Here is a 24,826-nt window from a genome sequence, read left to right on the forward strand (position 1 = left end):
ATTTTGTATTTATTTAATTAATTAATTTTTTTTGAGACAAGGTCTCACTCTGTCACCCAGGCTGGTGCACAGTGGTGCAATCATGGCAGCCTCAAATTCCTAGGCTCAAGCGATCCTCCCACTGCAGCCTCCCGAGTAGCTGGGACTATAGGCATGCACCATCATGACTGGCTTATTTATTTATTTATTTATTTAGACAGAGTCTCGCTGTTGTTGGCCCTACCCTGGAGTGCAACTGGAACCTCCGCCTCCCAGGTTCCAGCAATTCTCCTGCCTCAGCCTCCTGAGTAGCTGAGATTACAGGCGCCCGCCACCACACCTGGCCAATTTTTGTATTTTTAGTAGAAATGGGTTTCACCATGTTGGCCAGGCTAGTCTCAAACTCCTGACCTCAGGTGATCCACCCACCTCGGCCACCCAAAGTGCTGGAATAACAGGCATGAGCCACCACACCCAGCCTGCCTCTTCTTACTTTAATATTAAATGATGTTGTGAACACATTCCCCTTTTTTCAAAAAGCTATGTAACTTTAAGTTGACCATGAAACCAAGTCCAAACTCCTTTGCTTGCTATTCAAGGCCCTTCAAACTCTCCCCTTCTTGCTGACTCTTTTCTTTTCTTTTTTTTTTTTTTTTGAGACAAAGTCTTGCACTCCAGGCTGGAGTGCTATGGTGCGATCTCAGCTCACTGCAACCTCCACCTGCCGGGGTCAAGCGATTCTCCTGCCTCAGCCTCCTGAGTAGCTGGGATTACAGGCGCCTGCCACCACACCTGGCTAATTTTTGTATTTTTAGTAGAGACGGGGTTTCACCATGTTGGCCAGGCTGGTCTCAGACTCCTGACCTCAGGTAATCTGCCTGCCTTGGCCTCCCCAAAGTGCTGGGATTACAGGCATGAGCCACTGCGCCCGGCCCCTTCTTGCTGACTCTTCAACCTAATCTCCACTTCACCTCTGGAGGATCTTACTCTGAGCAAATTTATCTACTCCATATCCATGGAACACCAATGGCTTTTCTGTTGGTTACTTACCCCCTTTCCCCTGCCTGGAATGTTCTGTAAGCCCTACCCTCCTTCTAGGGCTAGACTCAAGTCTAACCCCTTCTGAGAAGCTGCCTCCCTGGCCACCCCAGGAAACATCATCTCTATCAGTTTTAACCTGATTTTCTCTACATTTCTGTGCTGTTAATTAATTTTACCTCACCAACCACCCTTCTTCCTTTGTGTTGTTAATTAACTAATTAATTTTTTCAGGCCAGGTGTAGTGACTCATGACTGTAATCCCAGCACTTTGGGAGGCCGAGGCGGGTATATCACCGGAGGTCAGGAGTTCAAGACCAGCCTGATCAACGTGGGGAAACCCCACTAAAAATACAATAATAACCCAGGCGTGGTGGCACACACCTGTAGTCCCAGCTACTCAGGAGGCTGAGGCAGGAGAATCGCTTGAACCCGAGAGGCGGAGGTTGCAGTGAGCCGAGATCATGCCACTGCACTCCTGCCTGGGCAACAGAGCAAGACTCCATCTCAAAAAAAAAAGAAAAATAAATAAATAAATAAATAAATAATTGAGACAGGGTCCCACTCTGTTGTCCAGGCTGGAGAGCAGCGGTGAGATCATAACTCACTGCAGCCTTGAACTCCTGGGCCCAAGCCATTCCCCCATGTTAGCCTCCCGAGAAGCTGGGACTACAAACATGCATCACCATGCCCAGCTAATTTTTTAAATTTTTTATATTTAGAGACAAGGCTTCTCTATGTTGTCCAGAGTGGTCTCAAACTCCTGGGCTCAAGGGCTCCCAAAGTGCTCCCAAAGTGCCTCGGCCTCCCAAAGTGCTGGGATTACAGGCGTGAGCCACTATACTCGGTCTGGGTTAATTTAATGTAAACTTTTTTTTTTGGCTCTCACTTGGAATTTAAAATTTTAAAAATTTATCCAATAAATTTTTAAACAAGGTTTAGCTGTACCTGAAAATGTTTATATCTGAGAATCCTCCAGAGTGTCTTTTTTTGGCCAGGCACGGTGGCTCATGCCTGTAATCCCAACACTTTAGGAGGCCAAGGCGGGCAGATCACGAGGTCAGGAGTTCGAGGCTAGCCTGACCAACATGGCAAAACTCTGTCTCTACTAAAAATACAAAAATTAGCAGGGCGTGGTGGCACACATCGGTAATCTCAGCTACTCAGGAGGCTGAGACAGGAGAATCGCTTGAACCCGGTAGGCGGAGATTGCAGTGACCCGAGATCATACCACTGCACTCTAGCCTGGGTGACACAGTGAGACTGCGTCTCAAAAAAACAAAACAAAACAAAACAAACAACAATAACAACAAAAAACAAAGAATGTCTTTAAAAAAAAAAATAGAGATGAGGTCTCACTGTGTTATCCAGGCTGGACTTGAACTGCTGGGCTCAAGTGATCCTCCAACCTCAGCCTCCCAAAGTGCTGAGATTATAGGCATGAGCCACCATGCCCAGCCCCAGATTGTCTTGTTCACAGAATGATGAAGAAAGATGAATTTTTAAAAGTATAAGCTCTTGTCAACCTAAAACTACAACAGAGAGAGATAATCCAAAGACAATGAATTTGTCAACTAAAAAAAAAAAATCAAGCTTTTAAAGAATTAAAGTTCGTTTTATTCAGAAGTCTTGGGGAGTGGGACACACTGGCTCATGCCTGAAATCCGAGCCCTTTGGGAGGTCAAGGCAAGAGGACTGCTTGAGGCCAGGAGTTTGAGATCATCCTGGGCAACATATCGAGACCCTGTCTCTACAAAAAATGGAAAAAAAAAGAAAAGCCCAGTTTGGTGGTTTATGCTTATAGTTCCAGCTACTCAGAAGGATCCCTTGAGCCTAGGAGTTGCAGGCTGCAGCAAGCTATGGTTGCCACTACACACCACAGCCTGGGGGACAGAGTGAGACCCTATCTCTACTTGTCTTTTAAAAACTAAAAAGTTATAAAGTTATGGCCAGGCGCGGTGGCTCACACCTGTAATCCTAGCACTTTGGGAGGCTGAGGCAGGTGGATCAACTGAGGTCAGGTGTTCAAAACCAGCCTGGCCAACATGGTGAAACCCTGTCTCTACTAAAAAAAAAAAAAAAATACAAAAATTAGTCAGAAGTGTTGGCAGGTGCCTGTAATCCCAGCTACTCAGGAAGCTGAGGCAAGAGAATTGCTTGAACCTGGGAGGAGGGTTGCAGTGAGCTGAGATCATGCCACTGTACTCCAGCCTGGGTGATACAGACTCTGTCTCAAAAAAACAAAAACAAAAACAACAAAGAAAAACAGTTATATTGAGGACTGTAGACAGAGGCCTACAGAAGACCAGGAACAGTTCTTCTGAAAGGTGCCGTCAGACTGGTCTGACACAGTATTATAGCCCACTGCTTATATACAGGTGTAGGAGGTTCAGTACATGCAAAACCACATCAAAGTTGCTCAGAAGTTACATTAAAGCAGAATCACACCAAGGTTTGAGGATAAAAGTACATCTAGTTATAGATTACAGAGGCATAATCGCTAACCCCATCAGATGTGGTCTTATGTGTAAGAAAGACAAGGGTCATTTATCTTTTTTTTTTTTGAGATGGAGTCTTGCTCTGTCACCCAGGCTGGAGTACAGTGGCGCGATCTTGGCTCACTGTAACCTCTGCCTCCCGGGTTCAAGCAATTCTCCTGCCTCAGCCTCCTGAGTAGCTGGGATTACAGGCACATGCCAAAATGCCCAGCTAATTTTTTTTGTATTTTCAGTAGAGACGGGGTTTCACCATGTTGGCCAGGCTGGTCTTGAACTCCTGACCTCAAATGATCCACCCGCCTCAGCCTCCCAAATTGGTGGGATTACAGGCACGAGCCACCATGCCCTGTGGGTCATTTATCTTTTAAGGAATATAGTGACTCAGGCAAGAGATGTGGCGGGCCGTGTGCTCTATCCTGTTTTGTCTTCAAAGCACTTTTCCAAAGAGCTGTAGTCATCACAGAATCAGAAATTATGAAATTTTGCTTTGTGAAATTATGCTGGCAAGCAGAAATAAGCAACCATGACTTCTTACATTTGCTACTTGGTCTCACAAAGTTATTTGGGAATAAGCAGAAACATTGCAATGGGAAATGTGTGTGCCATGGCAACAATGGGCACATTTGGGGAGGTTGAGGTAAGGGGAAGCTTTTAAAGGCAAAAGAAGTACAGAAATACAAGTAAGTTGTTTTGAAACAAAGGCAACATTGGTTACACAGGCTTATTTCAAATCACTTCTTTTGTTTGTTTGTTTGTTTGTTTGTTTGAGACAGAGTCTCTCTCTATCACCCAGGCTGGGGTGCAGTGGAGTGATCTCGGCTCACTGCAACCTCTGCCCCCCAGGTTCCAGCGATTCTCCTGCCTCAGCCTCCCGAGTAGCTGGGTTACAGGCGCCCAAAAGCAAGCCCAGCTAATTTTTGTATTTTTAGTAGAGACAGGGTTTCGCCATGTCGGCCAGGCTGGTCTCAAACTCCTGACCTCAGGTGATCCACCCACCTTGGCCTCCCAGAGTGCTAGGATTACAGACAAGAGCCACTGTGCCCGGCCTTAAGCCACTTCTTTAGGAGAAACAGTGTATGGGGCAAGTGTTATATTTCTGGCTAACTGTCCTTATGCCTCATGTAGCCCTTGGCAGAAGTTCTTGTTACAGGCATATAAAAGGGCCACAGAGAGAGTCTTTCTTTGTAATATACTTTTTTTTGACAGGGTTTTACTCCCATAGCCCAGGCTGGAGTGCAATGGCGTGATGTTGGCTCACTGCAACCTCTGCTTCCTGGGCTCAAGTGATTCTCCAGGCATGTGCCACCACACCCGGCTGATAACCTCATCTTGATATTGATATTTTTTATTCTCTGAAACCAGAAGATATGAGCTTGACTCGACTCCTTCATTTCCTAAAATAAAACCTTGCCAAGTTACTTAACCTTTCTAATTCTCATTAGTGAAACTGCAGTGCTCACTGAATATGGTACTTTTGAAGGTTAAATGAAGGAATACATGTATTGCACATAGCAGGCACATAGAAAGTACTCAATAAGGCCGGGTGCAGTGGCTTACGCCTGTAATCCCAGAACTTTGGGAGGCCAAGACGGGTGGATCGCCTGAGGTCAGGAGTTTGAGACCAGCCTGGCCAACATGGTGTAACCCTGTCCCTACTAAAAATACAAAAATTAGCTGGGTGTGGTGGAGGGCACCTGTAATCCCAGCTATTTAGGAGGCTGGGGCAGGAGAATCGCTTCAACCTGGGAGACAGAGGTGATCACACCATTGCACTCCAGCCAGGGTGACAAGAGCGAAACTCCGACTCAAAAAAAAAAAGAAAGAAAGAAAGAAAGAAAGAAAAGAAAGTACTCAATAAATGAAGCAGCACATACATGGGAACAAGTATGACAGATACTGGTGACCACAAGGAGAAAGCCAAAACTAGTAGTAAATAAAGTGAGCCACAGCAGATGGAGGACTTGAAAACACCACAAAGAACCTTAGGTTATAAGAGTTTATCTTTCATCTCTAAGAAATTAAAGAACCACCAAAGTTTTTTGAATAGGATTTTGAATACAATTTTGAAGATGGTATAGGAGTTTCAGCTACTCAGAAGGCTGAGGCAGGAGGATTACTTGAGCCCAGGAGATCAAGGCTACAGTGAGCTTCATTGACATCACTGTACTTCAGCCTGGGTGAAAGAGCAACACACTGTCTCAAGAAAAATTTTAAAATATTAAAAAGGTTATTTTAAAACCTTTTTAAACCTTTTTAAAAAAGGTACAGGTTATTTTAAAAAATAAAATATTAATCTGGAAGAAGTGTGCAAAATGGATTGACAAAGTTGGAGAAAGGGCCTAGAATAAAATAGAGGAACTAAGAGGTCACTATAGCAAGGTATATAGGAAATGATGAATGCCTGAAATAGAGTGAAAAACGTGTGATTAAATAAAAGAAGGAACACTTACAGATATCAGTTGTTTACTGATTAAAGGTATTAAAGGAGAACAAGGGGAAAACTGAAGGGTAAATATGATTCCAAGTTTTGAAACTGATAAAAGGGACATTGGTTGTGAAACTGAGAAAAGCCAATTTATTTTGTTTTGTCCTTTTTTTTTTTTTTTTTTTTTTTTTTTTTTTTGAGAAGCAGGACTTTGATAAGTCAGTTTTAGGTCCTCCATTTGACATTCAAGATAAAATGTACTTGGCATATAAAGGCCTTATTAAGTGATGAATCAAAGTTAATTTAATTTTTGATGGTAGGCAGTTAAGTTAGATTAGTGCACCGGAGGGAGGACACAATCACAAATACTGGGGAGTCAAATTTCAAATGTTGTGCCAAGGGTTTAATAAAGATCTAGCAGAGCCCTAAACTTACAAATTTATCACCAGAGAAAAAGATCACAGCCACAGCACATCAAGCACATCACAGTCAAATAAAAAAGAAAGGTTTGGCTAGGCATGGTGGCTCACACCTGTAATCCCAGCACTTTGGGAGGCCAAGGCGGGTGGATCACGAGGTCAGGAGTTCAAGACCAGCCTGGCCAAGATGGTAAAAAAAAAAAAAAAAAAAAAAAAATTAGCCAGGCGCGGTGGCAGGCACCTGTAATCCCAGCTACTCAGGAGGCTGAGGCAGGAGAATCACTTAAACTCGGAGGGCGGAGGTTGCAGTGAGCCGAGACCATGACACTGCACTCCAGCCTGGGCGACAGAGTGAGACTCTCTCAAAAAAACAAACAAACAAAAAAAAACAAAAAAAATTAGCTGGGTGCGGTGGCAGGTGCCTGTAATCCTAGCTACTCGGGAGGCTGAGGCAGGGAGAATTGCTTGAACCTGGCAGGTGGAGGTTGCAGCGAGCCCATATCGCACCACTGCACTCCAGCCTGGGTGACAGAGTAAGACTCTGTCTCAAAAAAAAAAAAAAAAAAAAAATTTGAGAGGAAGAGTCTTTTACTTAACGTTTCTGTCCTAACTGTGAAAACAGAAGTTAGGTTTGTTCCCTCAGAAAGTTTTGCTACAGTGCAGAACTATCTGTTAATGTAATCAGTTGCATGTGAAAACCTTAGGAATGAAAAGATCCAATGTATAAAGATCCAAGGTAAGAGGCCTTGAATCCCACAGGAAGCTACGTTTCAGGCTTCACTTGTAATCCTTTTTCCTTATGTTTCTGCACAACAATTTCCACCTTGGTTTGTACTGTTTATGTCCTTTGCTTTCTATACAATTCTATAGAATTTTTATGTGACAAAGAAATTAGGCATTGTAAAGATTGAGATTTAAGTTCTTACTAAATTTAGAAGATGCATTGATCATGTGATCAGAGACTGTGTTTGCAAAGAAATAAAGTAATATATTTTACTGAGCCATGAGAAAATAGATTAAGGGGCAGTAAGAAGCGACAGTTTTTTTGTGTTTTTTTGTTTTTTTTAAACATATCCGTTCAAGAGTCAAAAATTTTGTGTCGTTTCTTTACTTTCATGGGGAAACATTCTTGTTCTTTTTAGTTTTACATACTGTAGAAGAGTATAAATATAATCATATATAATGGGATTAATCAGTAAAGAGGGCTGGGCACAGTGCCAGCACTTTGGGAGGCCAAGGCGAGTGGATCGCCTGAGGTCAGGAGTTGGAGAGCAGCCTGGCCAACATGGAGAACCCAAAACACAAAAATTAGCTGGGAGTGGTGGTGGGTGCCTGTAATCCCAGCTACTCAAGAGGCTGAGGCAGGAGAATCACTTGAACCCGGGAGGCGGAGGTTGCAGTGAGCCGAGATCACACCATTGCACTCCAGCCTGGGTGACAAGAGTGAAACTCTGTCAAAACAACAACAACAACAACAAACCAGCAGAGTAAGCATTTTCAAAGAGTTAAATCAAAATCTATGTGGAAAATGACAAATACAAAGATCAGCAATATTCTTGCAGTCAGCAGAAAAACATCTAATTTTGTCATAATATCAATAAACTCAAACTAGAAAGTTGTATCCTTTAACCCCAACTTTCTTTATTAGATTGTATTTTTAAAATCAGTGCTGGGCATGGTGGCTCATGCCTGTAATCCTAGTACTTTGAGACGCTGAGGCAGGAGGATTGCTTGAGCCCAGGAGGTTGAGACCAACCTGGACAACATAGAGAGACCTCATCTCTACAAAAAGTGAAAAATTAGCCAAGCGTGGTGACACAGGCCTCTAGTCCCAGCTACTCAGGAGGCTTAGGCGGAGGGTGGCTTGAGCCTGGGATATCAAGGCTGCAGTGAGCTATGATGGTACCACCACACTCCAGCCTGGGTGATAGAGTGAGACCTTGCCTCAAATTAAAAAAAAAAAATCAAACCAGAATATTTTAATTTTTAAAAATTTTAAATAATTTAATTTTTTTCTCCAGAATTCTAGGCTCTACAAACCAGAACATTCTTTTTTTTTCATCTTACAATTTCATTGCATGCTTTTATTTTTATTATCATTTACTAACTGGTAAATGAATTCATCTCTTCATTTTTATACTTTCTGTGTCATTTTTTACTGGATATGCCTTTTGTAAATATCATATAGCAAATTTTATGTAGTCAACAAATATTTAAAGAGCACTCACTATGTTATCAATCACATTTTTGTTTGTTCATTTGTTTGTTTTTGAGATGGAGGCTCGCTCTGTCACCTAGGCCAGAGTGCAGTGGCACAATCTCTGCTCACTGCAACCTCCGCCTCCCGGGTTCAAGCGTCAATCACATTTTTAAAAATTATTGTACTTTAAGTTCTGGGATATATGTGCAGAACGTGCAGGTTTGTTACATAGGTATACACGTGCCATGGTGGTTTGCTGTACCCATCAACCCATCATCTACATTAAGTATTTCTCCTAATGCGCTCCCTCCCCTAGCCCCCAACAAAACAGCCCCAGTGTGTGATGTTCCCCTCCCTATGTCCATGTGTTCTCATTGTTCAACTCCCACTTATGAGTGAGAACATGCAGTGTTTGGTTTTCTGTTCCTGTGTTAGTTTGCTGAGAATGATGGTTTCCAGCTTCACCCATGTCCCTGCAAACGACATGAACTCATCCTTTTTTAAGGCTGCATAGTATTCCATGGTGTATATGTGTCACATTTTCTTCATCCAGTCTATCATTGATGGGCATTTGGGTTGGTTCCAAGTCTTTGCTATTGTGAAAAGTGCCACAATAAACATACGTGTGCATGTGTCTTTACAGTAGAATGATTTATAATGCTTTGGATATATACCCAGTAATGGGATTGCTGGGTCAAATAGTATTTCTGGTTCTAGATCTTTGAGGAATCGCCACACTGTCTTCCACAATGGTTGAACTAATTTACACTCCCACCAACAGTGTAAAAGCACTCCTATTTCTCCACATCCTCTCCAGCATCTTTTGTTTCCGGACTTTTTAATGATCGCCATTCTAACCGGCGTGAGATGGTATTTCACTGTGGTTTTGATTTGCATTTCTCTAATGACCGGTGATGATGAGCTTTTTTTCATGTTTGTTGGCCACATAAATGTCTTCTTTTAAGAAATGTCTGTTCATACTCTTGGCCCACTTTTTGATGGAGTTGTTTTTTTTCTTGTAAATTTGTTTAAGTTCTTTGTAGATTCCAAACCAGAACATTCTAAAAGCATCAAAATGGTAGTCAAAATGCAAAGTTACTGTTTTTTATTACCAGGTAATATGTGTAACAGACATTCTGATCCTTAGTCTTGGATTTCTTAAACAAAAATTATGGGAGGCCATTGTTTCAAACTGAGCTCCTGCACTAGGCCCCCAAATACCAGACCAAATCAAAATGGATTCACTCATGCTAAATGCCACATGCTCAACTGAAGGTTTAAGGAAGCAGATAGATCCCCAAACAGACCAATTTTTCCTGAAAGCAGGAGATTCCAGTCTACTTGAGTCTCCATAACAAGGAAGTCCACTCTGCTTTAACCCTTACAAAAAACCCTACAAACCCCTTTTTCTTTTTTCTCCTCCTCCTCTCCCTCCTCCTCCCCACTTTTTTTTTTGGAGACAGGGACTTGTGCTATTGCCCAGCCTGGAGTGCAGTGGCACAATCATGGCTCACTGCAGCCTTGAACTCCTGGGCTCACCTGATTCTCCAGGCTCAGCCTATTGAGTAGCTAGGACTAGAGGCATGCCCAGGCAATTTTTTGCTTTTTGTAGAGATGGAGTCCATGCTGTCCAGGCTGGTCTTAGAACTCAAACTCCTGGACTCAAGTGATCCTTCCACATTGGGCTCCCAAAGTGTTGGGGAGCCACCATGCCCAGCCTCCAATCACGAATTTTTCTGTTGCTGTTTCTTTGTTCCCACCTTACAAAACCCACTGTTTTATTATTGCCCAGTGGGAGTTTTCTTTCTAGTGTATAGAATGAAGGCTGCCCCACTTCTTGAATTGTGACTAAAAGTTAATTAGATATATAACTGAATTTGTTGTAATTTTGCCTTTGACAGATTTTTTTTTTTTTTTTTTTTTTGAGAAGAGTTTTGCTCTTGTTGCCCATGCTGGAGTGCAATGGTGTGATCTTGGCTCACCGCAACCTCCACCTACCGGGTTCGACAATTCTCCTGCCTCAGCCTCCCGAGTAGCTGGGGCTACAGGCACGCGCCACCACGCCTGGCTAATTTTTGAATTTTTAGTACAGACGGGGTTTCTCCATGTTGCTCAGGCTGGTCTCTATCTCCTGGCCTCAGGTGATCCGCCTGCCTCAGCCTCCCAAAGTGCTGGGATTACAGGCGTGAGACACCGTGCCTGGCCAGATTTTACCTAATCCTTGCCTCGTAACCATGTCATAAATTTAATCTCAGAATAGGGCTGAGGGATGGTGTTGAGCTGTATATTGTACATTTGATTAGCTTTTCTGTTTGGTTTTTGTGTTTTTTTTTTTTGTCTTTGTTGTTGTTTGCTTGTTTGTTTTTGAGACAGAGTCTCGCTCTGTCGCCCAGGCTGGAGTGCAGTGGCATGATCTCAGCTCACTGCAACCTCTGCCTCCTGGGTTCAAGCGATTCTCCTGCCTCAGCGTCCCGAGTAGCTGGGACTACAGGCGCCCACCACCATGCCCAGCTAATTTTTGCACTTTTTTTTTTTTTTTTTTTTACTACAGACGGGGGTTTCACCATATTGGCCAGGCTGGTCTCGAGCTCCTGACCTTGTGATCCACTCGCCTCGGCCTCCCAAAGTGCTAGGATTACAGACATGAGCCACTGCGCCTGGCTGGTTTTTGTTTTTTAAATTCAAGGTTTTTTTTTTTTTGTCTGTTTTTTTGAGACGGAATTTAGCTCGTTACCCAGGCTGGAGTGCAATGGCAGACCTGGGTTCACAGCAACCTCTGCCTCCCGGGTTCAAGCGATTCTCCTGCCTCAGCCTCCACAGTAGCTGGGACTACAGGCGCCCTCTCCACGCAGGGCTAATTTTTGTTTTAGTAGAGACAGAGTTTCACCATGTTAGCCAGGATGGTCTTGATCTCCTGACCTCAGGTTATCTGCCTGCCTCGGCCTCCCAAAGTGCTGGGATTACAGGCTGAGTGACCACGCCTGGCCTAAGTAAAAGTTTAAAGGTTCGTTTTCTAGGCTATACACTGCAACCTCCGCCTCCCGGGTTCAAGTGATTCTCCTACGTCAGCCTCTGGAGTAGCTGGGACCATAGGCGCGTCCTACCACGCCGGGCTAATTTTTTGTATTTTTAGCAGAGTCAGGGTTTCACCGTGTTAGCCAGGATGGTCTTGATCTCCTGACCTCACGATCCGCCCACCTTGGTTTCCCAAAGTGCTGGGAATACAGGTGTGAGCCACTGCACCCAGCCCTAGGCTATACCTTTTTAAGCAGTCATGTATCCTACAAAAATACAGCGTTTCAGCTACTATTTTGGGAGAATCTTATTTGAAATGTTTCTTTTTCTTTTTCTTTTTTTGTTCAAGCCATCTGCCTTCTTTGGCCTTCCAAAGTGCTAGGATTACAGGCTTGAGCCACTACGCCAGGCACAGGAGGAATATCTTAAGCAAACCCATTGTCCTACTACAGTAGCTAGTATGTGCTTCTAATGTAACAATTATCAAACAATTATCAAATAGTATTTAACTGTTTGTATTTTCCCTTACCAAACAGGAAGTGCTTACCTACAGGGTTTTTGTCTCAATTTTTGAGTCTAGGGTCTAGCTTCATGCTGAGTACATAGTAAATGCTCAATTAAAAACAATTTTTTTTTTCCTTTTTGGAGGGAGAGGGAGGACCGAAAAAAAGGAAAGAAACGAAAAACAAAGGAAGAAAAAAGAGAGAGAAGGAAGAAGTCCATTTAGAATAGGAAGTTTATAACTAAACTACTAAATTTTTCACTTAAATCATTTGAACCTGATTTAAAGCATAAATATTATGTATAAATGTCTTAAATTAAAAATAGTGGCGGGGCGCGGTGGCTTACGCCTGTATCCCAGCACTTTGGGAAGACAAGGCGGGCGGATCACAAGGTCAGGAGTTCGAGACCAGCCTGACCAACATGGTGAAATCCTGTCTCTACTAAAAATACAAAAATTAGCTGCGTGTGGTGGCGTGCGCCTGTAATCCCAGCTACTCAGGAGGCTGAGGCAGGAGAATCGCTTGAACCCGGGAGGCAGAGGTTGCAGTGAGCCAAGATCGTGCCACTGCACTCCAGCCTGGATGACAGAGCAAGACTCCATTTCAAAAAATAGCAGCGGGGCGTGGTGGCTCATGCCTGTAATCCCAGACCTTTGGGAGGCTCAGACGGGTGGATCACCTGAGGTCGGAAGTTGGAGACTAGCCTGATCAACATGGAGAAACCCCGTCTCTACTAAAAATACAAAATTAGACAGGCGTGGTGACTCATGGCTGTAATTCCAGCTACTCAGGAGGCTGAGGTAGGAGAATAGCTTGAACCTGGGAGGTGGAGTTTGCAGTAAGCGAGAATCGTGCCATTGCACTCCAGCCTGGGCAACAAGAGCAAAACTCCGTCTCAACTCCATTTCTGTCTCTAAATGAATGAATGAATAAAGCATAGTAATGCTACAAAGTTGTTTTATTATGAAAATTTTAGGGCCAGGCGCCGTGGCTTGCGCCTGTAATCCCAGCACTTTGGGAGGCAGAGGCGGATGGATCACCTGAAGTCATGAGTTCGAGACCAGCCTGCTCAACATGGTGAAACCTCGTCTCTACTAAAAAATACAAAAATTAGCTGGGCTGGTAGTGGGCGCCGTAATCCCAGCCTTTCGGGATGCTGAGACAGGAGAATAGCTTGAACCTGGGAGGCGGAGGTTGCAGTGAGCCGAGATCATGCCATTGCACTCCAGCCTGGGCAACAACAGTGAAACTCCACCTCAAAAAAAGAAAATTTAAAAACGTAGTTTATGTTTAAATATTACTTCAAATAGTTGTATGTCTTCCAGAATATATATTCCAAAATGAGGCCAGGTACAGTGGCCTCACACCTGAAATCCCAGCACTTTAGGAGGCAGAGGCGGGCAGATCACTTAGGCCAGGAGTTCGAGACCAGCCTGGCCAACATGGTGAAACCCTGTCTTTACTAAAAATACAAAAATTAGCTGAACGTGGTGGCGCACGCTTGTAGTCCCAGCTACTCAGGAGGTTGAGGCAGGCGAATCACTTGAACCAGAAGGCAGAGGTTGCAGTGAGCTGAGATTCTGCCACTGTACTCCAGCCTGGGTGACAGAGCGAGATTCCATCTTAAAAAAAAAAATTTACTTCTCATAAAACATTATACCAGTGTTCTCAAAGTGGGGGTCCCTGGACTAGCAACACCCACATCCCTTGGGATCTCCTAGAAATGGAAATTATCCAGTCCCTCCCTACATCTTTTGTATCAGAAACTCTGAGTGCGGGGTCTATCATTCTATTTTAATAACTACTACAGGTGATTCAGATGCTACTCAAAGTTTGAGAACCACCAAAGTTAGTGCTAAAGTATGGATGAAGAAGCACCACTCAAGTTCAAATTTTTATATTGTTAGACAAAAAAAAGATTAAACTTAACTTTAAGAAAACATTTTTTTCTCACTGTTAAAGTTCCCCACCACAGAACTTTTAGAACATATAGAAATTTAAAAACAACAGATGGAGGAAAAAAAATCTTCAACTTTTCACTTAATCATAAACTATTTGGTTTCCTCTTGTTACAGTTTCCACCCCGCAAATTATCCCCCACCTAAATTGTCACTTTTTTTTTTTTTAAAGGCGTAATGTCTCTCACAGTTTTTAAGTTCTGTTCGTGGCAGCCTTCCAAAATCCTTCTCTAAAGTTACAGGAGGACATTTTGTCAATTAGTAAGAGCATAGATCTGAAATCTGGCAAACATCAATTTCATTCCGACTGAGTCACTTAGCGATTAAGGTCAGTGTGTTTCAGCGTCTTTGAGCCTTGTTCCTTATCTGTAAACCCAAAACCTATCAGGGCTAACTGCGATGATGTCAGGAAAGCATTGATTCCAACCTCTGGCGCCGCTGGCACTTTCAGAGGACCGAGAAGCCTCAGCTAAGGGCGCGGGAATGAAAAGCGGGTGAAGCACCTGATTGCCTAAACCACTCGTTTCCTTCCTCCAGCACTCAAAGATCAACCTTAGCTCCTTCCAAGGGTTCGTGGGGGAAAATTCGCCTCGAGGGACTGGGTACATGCATATTTTAAAAGGGTCTCCCAATGTGATTTCACGGGCTCACGGGCAGAAGAACACGCGAAGAGACGGAACTGGCCTCTATCCTTTGAGAGGTCCCTTTAAGAACCTCGCCCTGTTGCCCTTCTCCCTCCCGCTCCTGGGCGGAGGCGGAAGCGGAAGTGACGAGAAAGTGTCGGTCTCCAAGATGGCGGCCGCCTGGCCGTCTGGTCCGTCTGCTCCGGAGGCCGTGACGGCCAGACTCGTTGGTGTCCTGTGGTTCGTCTCAGTCACTACAGGACCCTGGGGGGCTGTTGCCACCTCCGCCGGGGGCGAGGAGTCGCTTAAGTGCGAGGACCTCAAAGTGGGACAATATCCTCTGTGGAGAACACCCCCCCATGGAGGCGAGGTAGAGTTGGGGTAGCAGGTGGGTCGCTGCCGTCAGGACTGGCTAGGGCTGTACTGAGTGAAAACGATAATCTGATCTGTGGCTTCTAATGACTGAAGGATCCCTGAAGGTGAACAGAGTTGTGGAGATGGGAGGGCCAGAGGCCACCCTTTGTGATTTCCTTATGATTTTACTAGTCATTGGCGCTTCCTCTTCTGATCCACTTTTTTTTTTTTCTTTTTTATCAGTGTGCTTACTTGTTCAATAAAACATGTAGATCCTGAAGTATGCCAGGCCCCGTTCTAGACACTAGTAGTACAAAGATGGATAGTCTCTTACCCTGGAAATGTTTGCCAACTCTTCCTAGGGGGAAGACAAGTAATAACGATCTGGCCAATGTGTTGCCCATTTATCGTTAACTTTATGTATATTATGCATATTACCTCATGTCATCCTCAAACTTCATGAGATGTTAGACTGCCAGACAAATTTCTTTCTGTTTTCTTTTTTTGAGACAGGGTCTCACTCTGTCGCCCTGGCTGGAGTACAGTGGCACGATCTCAGCTCACTGCAGCCTCCGCCTCCCGGGTTCAGTCAATTCTCCTGCCTCAGCCTCCTGAGTAGCTGGGACTACAGGCATGCGCCACCACACCCGGGTAATTTTTGTATTTTTAGTAGAGACAGGGTTTACGCCATGTTGGCCAGGCTGGTCTTGAACTCCTGGTCTCAAGCGATCCGCATCCCCCTCACCATGAGCCACCGCGTGGGGCCTCAGTGGATAAATTTCTGTTGCACTTTGTAACCTTGGGTGACCTATTTGAACTCTGTTTTCTCATGAGTAAAAACGTGGATAATTATGGGGCAAATTTAAAGGTTTATTGTAATGTTTATGTATTATTATATTATTTGTAGAGACAGACTTCTCGTTATGTTGCCCAGGCTGTTCTTCCCAAACTCCTGGGCTCCAGTGATCCTCCTGCCTCAAGTATTACTTAGCAATACTAAAAGTATATTTGTACATATGCTTATTGACTTGGACAAACTAGCAGCCTCTATTTACATGTGAATATCAACATGAGTATATAATATGAATAGTAAAGGCATGATAATGTGTTGTGTTGGGATGTAGTCCGTATTTCCTTAACTTTTTTTTTTACATATATTTGTAAAGATCCAAAAATAAATGACGCTACGCAAGAACCAGTTAACTGTACAAACTACACAGCTCATGGTAAGACTTCAAGAAACATGTCTTTAAAAATAATTTTAAAAACATTATTTCATAGGTCAATGTATGATCACTAAAGGCAATTAATAAATGCGTTTTTTCTAAATTATAACATTATTCAGTTTCCAGATTAACTTAAAATTGGAGAACTACCTAGGGGTTGTCAGTATTTAATTTAAAAAAGAATCTTACTTGTTCTGAAATGGTGAAATTTCACCATATAAACAATAATAGGGCTAGACGTGGATGTTCCCAGATTCAGTTAGGCAAGTGTACTTATATTTTATATACTTTATTTTCCCCAAGTTAATAAGCATATCATTCCCTCACATGGAAAGTCTTCCTTTTATTTTCCTTTAGCTCTCCACTTACATCATCTATGAGTACTTACCTGATAGTTCTTGGCTAGTGCCATAATACCTACAAGTCCTTTATGCTTCCCAGCAACTTCATCACTATCGTTTATGTCACTTTGATAAATGTCATTTCTATTACTTTGATTACATTACTTTGGTTTATATTTGATTATATTTATTTCATTTGGTGTATGTGTTTATGTGTGTGTATTTAACATTCAGTTGGCACCAAAATGATTTTTTACATGTTTATGAATTTATTTATCAATAATTCTTAAGTGGATTCAACATTTTATTCCAGAGGACACCTAACTGGAGGGCAGGAGGGCAGACTTCTTTTGGGGTAGAAATTCTTTTTAGTTGTGTCATTTCCTTTGAAATCTCCATATATACAAAACAACCGTCTAGGCTAGAAAAACACTTTTTTTATTTTTATTTTTGAGACAGCTGGCTGCCAGCTTCCCAGTATGAAGTGAGATGCTTGAGTTACACTAGTATTCACAGATTTCTAGCATCTTTCATATGAATGATTGAAACAACTATTTGAGAACTAACTCTTCTTTATATGTAACTCTATTCTCTATTCTGAAAACTATGATATAAACGACTTCAAAGTGTAAAACAGGCAAATCAAAGGATATTTATAAGTTAACTACAAAGGAAAGGATTACTTACAAAGTTCCTTTAAATGGCCAGGCATGGTGGCTCACACCTGTAATCCGAGCACTTTGGGAGGCCAAGGCGGGTGGATCACGAGGTCAGGAGTTCAACACCAGCCTGGCCAACATGGTGAAACCCCGTCTCTACTAAAAATAGAAAAATTAGCCAGGTGCAGTGATGGGCACCTGTAATCCCAGCTACTCGGGAGGCTGAGGCAGGATAATTGCTTGAACCTGGGAGGCAGAGGTTACAGTGAGGCGAGATCGCGCCATTGCACTCTGGCCTGGGTGACAGAGCAAGACTCTGTCTCTGGGGGGAAAAAAGTTTCTTTAAGCGTAATATATCTAAATAAAATAAATGTATACATACTAAGCAATATCTCCTCTATAAGGCATATATTATTACTTTTCTTTCTGGGGGTCTCATTATGTCACCCAGGCTGGAGTGCAGTGGTGCCATCTCAGTTCACTGCAACCTCCGCCTCCCAGGATCAAGCGATCCTCCCACCTCGGCCTCTGGAGTAGCTGGGACTACAGGTGTGCGTCACCATGCCCAGCTAATTTATTTTATTTTATTTTTGTATTTTTGGTAGAGACAAGGTTTCGTCATGTTGCCCAGGCTTGTCTCAAACTCCTGGGTTTAAGCAATCCGCCTGCCTGGGCCTCCCAAAAAAAGTGCTGGGTTTACAGGCATGAGCCACCAGGACTGGCTCCCTGACTTTTTTTTTTTTTTTTTTTTTTAGCTGTAGAGATGAGGGTCTCCCTATATTGTCCAGCCTGGTCTTGAACTCATAGGCTCAAGCAGTTCTCTTGCTTTGGTCTCCTAAAGTGGTGGGATGACAGGCATGAGCCACTGTGCCTGGCTAATTGCCTTTTTTAAAACACACAGAAGCTCATGGACTAGCTATGGTGAATCAATTCTAACTCCTGATCAGAGATAGATATCAAAATAGCTCATGAAACATGCTTTTTGGTTCTAACATAGGAGAAAAATATTAAGAGTTGTGAAAAGTGTGAGTTAAGTGATCTCTCTCATTCTTCCAGCCAAAATTATTTTTCCTTTGTTTTTTTCACTGAGTATATGAAGAACTATTGTGAAATTCTTAAACTATGTTTACTTTTCTTTTTCTTTCTTTTTCTTTTTTCTTTTTTTTTTTTTTTTGAGACAGAGTCTCACTCTGTCGCTCAGGCTGGAGTGCAGTGGCGCAATCTCAGCTCATTGCAACCTCTGCCTCCCGGATTCAAGTGATTCTCCTGCCTCAGCCTCCCAAGTAGCTGGGATTACAGGTGTGCACCACCATGCCCAGCTAATCTTTGTATTTTTAGTAGAGGCAGGGTTTCGCCGTATTGGCCAGGTTGGTCTTGAAGTCCTGACCTCAGGTGATCCACCTGCCTTGCCCTCCCAAAGTGCTGGGATTATAGGTGTGAGCCACTGAGCCCAGCCTAATTTTCTTCTTTCTTTTTCTTTTTTTTAAGACAGGATCTCACTCTGTCACCCAGGCTAGACTGCAGTGGCACCGTCTTAGCTCACTGCAACCTCCACCTCCCAGGCTCAGGAGATCCTCCCACCTCAGCCTCTTGAGTAGCTGGGACTACAGGTACATGCCACTACACCTGGCTAATTTTTTGTATTTTTTTGGAGGGGTGAGTAGCGATGGGATGTACCATGTTGCCCAGCTGGTCTGGAACTCCTGGGCTCAAGCGATCCACTGCTTGGCTTTCCAAAGTGCTGGGATTACAGACATGAGCCACCACACCTGGCTGTTCAATTTTCATAAACTAATGTTTGGGTAGGGATGAATGTGAGCAGTGTTTTACAGAGGGGAGTTTGGGGCTAGTGAGTAGGAATTGGGACAAAAGGCAAAGGAAATTCATCTATGACAATAAATTGATGTGATCTTAAAATGGTTCCTGGTTAGCTCAGTATCATTCAATAAGCGCATTTGTTTATTGAGAAAGTATTTATTGGTAATGAATAATTTAAAACTAAATTTACTTTATTAAGACAATTTATATTACAAAATATTGTTATTGATTGAGAATTTGTTCATTTATTTATATTTATTTATTAAGAAATTATTATGTGGCAGGCATCTGCTTGGTGGTATAGGTGATATACAAAAGAAGACATAATCCCTGCCCTCAAGAAGTGTTCCGTCAGCCCGGGTGAGGTGGCTCACACCTATAATCCCAGCACTTTGGGAGGCTGAGGTGTGCGGATCATGTGAGGTCAGGAGTTTGAGACCAGTCTGGCCAACATGGCGAAACCCCGTCTCTACTAAAAATAGAAAAATTAGCCAGGCATAGTGGCACATGCCTGTAGTCCCAGCAACTTGGGAGGCTGAGGCAGGAGACTTGCTTGAACCTGGGAGGCGGAGGTTGCAGTGAGCTGAGGTCACGCCACTGCACTCCAGCCTGGGCGACAGAGCCAGACTCTGTCTAAAAAAAGAAAAAAAAAGAAAAAGAAGTGTTCTGTCTAGGTTACATACACATATATCAGCAAGTATTTTCAATTTTTCTATCACTGAAGTACAAAAAATATTTAGATTTCACTTCCAGAAAATTTTGCTATGGTCCTTTGACAGAAGTCTTCCTTATTTTCTTAAGTTTGTATTAAAGTATAGTATGTTTACAGAAAAGTGCATGTAAGTATAATTCAGATGATTTTCACAAACGACACACCTGTGAATGCTTCCAGATCAAGAAACAACATTATCAACATGGCAGAAGCCCTCTTCATAGTCTTTTATAGTCACTACTCTGCCTCAGTGGGTAACCAGTATTTATTCTAACTTCTGACTGTAAATTAGTGTTGCAAACAGTATATTATTTTTTATCTTTTTATTTGGCGATAGTTTCAAACCTACCGAAAAGTTAGAAGAATAAGAGTAGTATAAAGCACTCCACCCTAGGCTGAGCACGGTGGCTCATGCCTGTAATCTCAGCACTTGGGGAGGCCGAGGCAGGTGGGTCACCTGAGGTCAGGAGTTCAAGACCAGCCCCACCAACATGGAGAAACCCTGTCCCTACTAAAAAAAATACAAAATTAGCTGGGCGTGCTGACACATGCCTGTAATCCCAGCTACTTGGGAGGCTGAAGCAGGAGAACTGCTTGAACCCGGGAGGTGGAGGTTGCAGTGAGCCAAGATTGCGCCACTGCACTCTAGCCTGGGCAACAAGAGTGAAACTCCGTCTCAAAACAAACAAAAACAAAAAAACCCACAAAACTCCATCCATATACCCTTTACCCAGATTGACCAATTGTTAACATACTCTCTCTCTCTGTGTGTATATACTTTTTTCTGCCCCTAGAAATACTTTTGTGTTTTTCTGTAGAGATGTTCCAGGTCAGATGTGGTGGCCCATGCCTGTAATCCCAGCACTTTGGGAGGCTTAGGTGGGCAGATCACTTGAACCCAGGAGTTCTAGACCAGCCTGGGCTATGTGGTGAAACCCCGTCTCTACAAAAAACTAGCCAGGCATGGTGGCGCACACGTGTAGTCCCAGCTACTTGGGAGGCTGATGTGAGAGGACTACCTGAGTCAGAGAGGTGAGGCTGCAGTGAGCCCTGAGTGTGTCAGTGTACTCTAGCCTGGGTGACAGAGCAAGACCCTGTTTCCAAAAAATAAATAAATAAAAAATGAAACAAAAAAATGAAAATAGAAATATTTTCTTAACATGCAGTTCAGTTACCAACTTTAGTAAATTTAATTTATTAATACACATGCTTTAATCCATATTCTTATTTTATCAAATGACCCAAATAATGCCTTTTTAGCATTTTCTCCCAGTATAGAATCCTAAAATCAGATTTTACATTTAGTTTTCTTTAAATTGGTGCATTTCCACAACTTTCTTTGTCTTTTATGGCATTGACTTACATGTTTGATGTCTACAGCCTCCCTTTATTTTAATAGAATGTTCCTCATTGGGACTGTCTGATATTTCCTTATGATTAGACTTAGGATATACTTTCCACGCTGTAAAGTAACATAATTGATGGAGTGTCCTTCCCAACATCTCACATCTGGGGGCATATGATAACTATCTCTTTCTCCTTGGTTATGTTGTTTATCACTTAGCTTTTTCTACTGTATAGTTAGTATTTTTTTCTTTGCAACTATAAATAATCTAAAGGGATGCTCATTAAGGCCATGCAGATATCCCCCTACCACCCCTAGATTTACATCCCATTAATGATTCTGGCCTGAACTATTCTTTTTTTATAGACTGGTCAACACTTCATTCCATAAAATGGAAAAAGTGTTCCCTGCAACTATTCTTTATTCTGATAGTTGCAAAATGATTATTTTCCAAACCTAGCACTCTCAGAGGAGAACTCTTTTAATGCTAAAAATATGGAGATGGGGTTGGTTCTTGCCAACTTTATTTTTCTCTCTCCTTTTTTTTTTCTGGAGATGGGGTCTCACTCTGTCACTCAGGCTGGAGTTCAGTCGCAGGATCTCTGCTCACTATAACCTTCACCTCCCAGGCTCAAGTGATCCTCCCACCTTAGCCTCACCACGCCCGGCTAATTTTTGCATTTTTTTGTAGAGATGGGGTTTTACCGTGTTGCCCAGGCTGGTTTCTAACTCCTGAGCTCAAGCAATCCACTTGCCTCGGCCTCCGAAAGTGTTGGAATTACAGGTGTGAGCCACCACACCTGGCGTTTTTTGTTGTTGTTTTTGGAGACATGGTCTCGCTGCTTTGTAGCCCAGGCTGAAGTGCAGTGGTGCGATCACGGCTCACTGCAGCCTCCATCTTCAGGACTCAAGCGATCCTCCTGCCTCAGCCACCCAAGTAGCTGGGATTACAGACATGCGCCACCAGTCCCAGCTAAGTATTTTTTGCAGAGTTGCCCAGGCTAAATTTAGTCCTTTTTTTTTTTATTGTTATGAAACTTCATTGTCTGATTACATTATTTCTGGTTTAACATTTCTGTATTTGAAAAACATCACTGCTTTCTATACCAGGTGTGGTGGTGGTGTGTGCCTGTAATCCTGGCTATGTGGTACTCTGAGGCTGGAGGATGTCTTGAGCGCAGGAGTTCGAGGCTACAGTGAGCTGTGATCATGCCACTTCACTCCATCTTGGGCAACGGAGTGAAACCCTGTCTCTAAAAAGAAACCAGTCAAACAAAAAAAACCACACTGTTGCTTTTTATAATGAATACTGTGTAGTTATTGGCTTGAATTGATGTTATCTAAATCCTAGACATTGGTCAGAACCAAAACTTTTTGCAAGAAAACTGCAAATTGAATGGTTTTCAGGCTTATAGCATGTTGCTTAATTTTGTCTACTAGGTAACATTTACTGATAACTGGCTTCTTTTTTTTTTGAGACGGAGTCTTGCTCTGTTTCCCAGGCTGGAGTGCAGTGGCACTATCTCGGCTCACTGCAAGCTCTGCCTCCCAGGTTCACGCCGTTATCCAGCCTCAGCCTCCCAAGTAGCTAGGACTAGAGGTGCCCGCCACCATGCCCGGCTAATTGTTTTTTTTTTTGTTTTTTTTTTGTATTTTTAGTAGAGAAGGGGTTTCACCGTGTTAGCCAGGATGGTCTCGATCTCCTGACCTCGTGATCCGCTGGCCTCGGCCTCCCAAAGTGCTGGGATTACAGGCGTGAGCCACTGCGCCCGGCCATAACTGGCTTCTTTGATCTTGTCATATTGATTTGTTTATTTTTGCTTATTGCTGAAATCAGTGTTAGCATGGGATAATTATGATATAATGGAAAGAGTATTGATTAAGAGTAATGAGTTTTAGTCTAGGATTTAGAGAGTATTATTTGCTTTTTAGTCAACTCATTTAATTTCTTGGAACCTCAGTTTTCCTGTTTGTGAAAGGAAAGAAAAAGAAATATTGTGAATTTGCTTACTTAACAAGTTGTTCTTTCTTACAAGGATGAAATGAAATCATTATAAAGTATGTCTAAACAAATAAACTCTAGGGTTGTAGGCTTCTTTTGAATTGATTAATTTCATATCATAAAATCTTACGTTATTTTTATAGCCACTCACAATGTTATATTCATTTCTTTTTTAGTCTTCGAAGTGTTGAATTTCTCTGATTTCCTAGAGTGGGGAATCTAACTCTCTTTTTGTGTGTGTGTGTATATATATATATATATATATAATTGTATACATATATAAAATTATACACATAAAATTATATACATATATAAAATTATACACATAAAATTATATACATATATAAAATTATACACATATAAAATTATATATAATTATATACATATATAAAATTATATATAATTATATACATATATAATTATATATAATTATATACATATATAAAATTATATATAATTATATACATATATAAAATTATATATAATTATATACATATAAAATTATATATAATTATATACATATATAAAATTATATATAATTATATACATATAAAATTATATATAATTATATACATATAAAATTATATATAATTATATACATATATAAAATTATATATAATTATATGCATATATAAAATTATATATAATTATATACATATATAAAATTATATATAATTATATACATATATAAAATTATATATAATTATATGCATATATAAAATTATATATAATTATATACATATATAAAATTATATATAATTATATACATATATAAAATTATATATGTAATTATATATATAAAATTATACATGTAATTATATATAAAATTATATATATATATAATATTTTTTGGGGGGTTGGTGGAGAGTAGAGAGAGGCCTTACTCTGTCGCCCAGGCTGTAGTGCAATGGCAGGATCATAGCTTACTGCAGCCTGGATCTCCTAGGCTCAAGAGATCTTCCTGCCTCAGCTTCCCGAGTAGCTAGGACTACAGGCACATGCCACCATGACTGGCTAATTTTTTTTTTCTTTAGAGACAGAGTCTCACTATGTTGCCCAGGCTTGTCTTAAATTCCTGGGCTCGGCTGGGCGTGGTGGCTCATGCCTGTAATCCCAGCACTTTGGGAGGCCAAGGCGGGCGGATCACGAGGTCAGGAGATCGAGACCATCCTGGCTAACATGGTGAAACCCCGTCTCTACTAAAAATACAAAAAAAAAAATTAGCTGGGCGTGGTGGTGGGCACCTGTAGTCCCAGCTACTCGGGAGGCTGAGGCAGGAGAATGGCGTGAACCTGGGAGGTGGAGCTTGCAGTGAGCCGAGATGGCGCCACTGTACTCCAGCCTGGGCGACAGAGCCAGACTCCGTCTCAAAAAAACAAAAAAATAAACAAAAAAACCTCCTGGGCTGAAGCCCCTAAACACTTTTTGAATACCTTTTCTAACCAAGCACCATGCTTTACACAACATATGCTTTTTCTTTTTCTCTTCTTTACTTTTTTTTCCTTCTTTCTTTCTTTTTTTTTTTTTTCTGAGACAGTCTTGCTCTGTCACCCAGGCTTTAGTTCAGTGGTGCCATCTCGGCTCACTGCAACCACTGCCTCTCGGGTTCAAGCAATTCTTGTGCCTCAGCCTCTTCAGTAGCTGGGACTACGGATGCAGGTCACCATGCCTGGCTAATTTGTGTATTTTTAGTAGAGACGGGGTTTTACCA

At 42.1% G+C, this 24,826-nt stretch overlaps 1 protein-coding gene across 2 annotated transcripts in view; it reads left to right on the forward strand.

The window, feature by feature from the left end:
• Window positions 1–14,801: 14,801 nt before the first annotated feature.
• The window catches only part of TM2D1 (TM2 domain containing 1), a 44,709-nt gene continuing 34,684 nt past the window's right edge, over window positions 14,802–24,826 (forward strand). Inside the window, exons 1-2 of one of the 2 annotated variants that reach the window (XM_063698180.1) lie at window positions 14,802–14,991; window positions 16,165–16,238. In XM_063698180.1, coding sequence (XP_063554250.1) covers window positions 14,828–14,991; window positions 16,165–16,238 — 238 coding nt within the window. In that variant the 5' untranslated portion in view covers window positions 14,802–14,827. Of the gene's footprint in view, window positions 14,992–15,070; window positions 15,664–16,164; window positions 16,239–24,826 lie in introns of those variants that run through there. The other variant, XM_055361930.2, reaches the window with a different exon arrangement.

Source organism: Gorilla gorilla, chromosome 1 (genome assembly GCF_029281585.2).
Source record: "Gorilla gorilla gorilla isolate KB3781 chromosome 1, NHGRI_mGorGor1-v2.1_pri, whole genome shotgun sequence".
Lineage (NCBI taxonomy): Eukaryota > Metazoa > Chordata > Mammalia > Primates > Hominidae > Gorilla > Gorilla gorilla.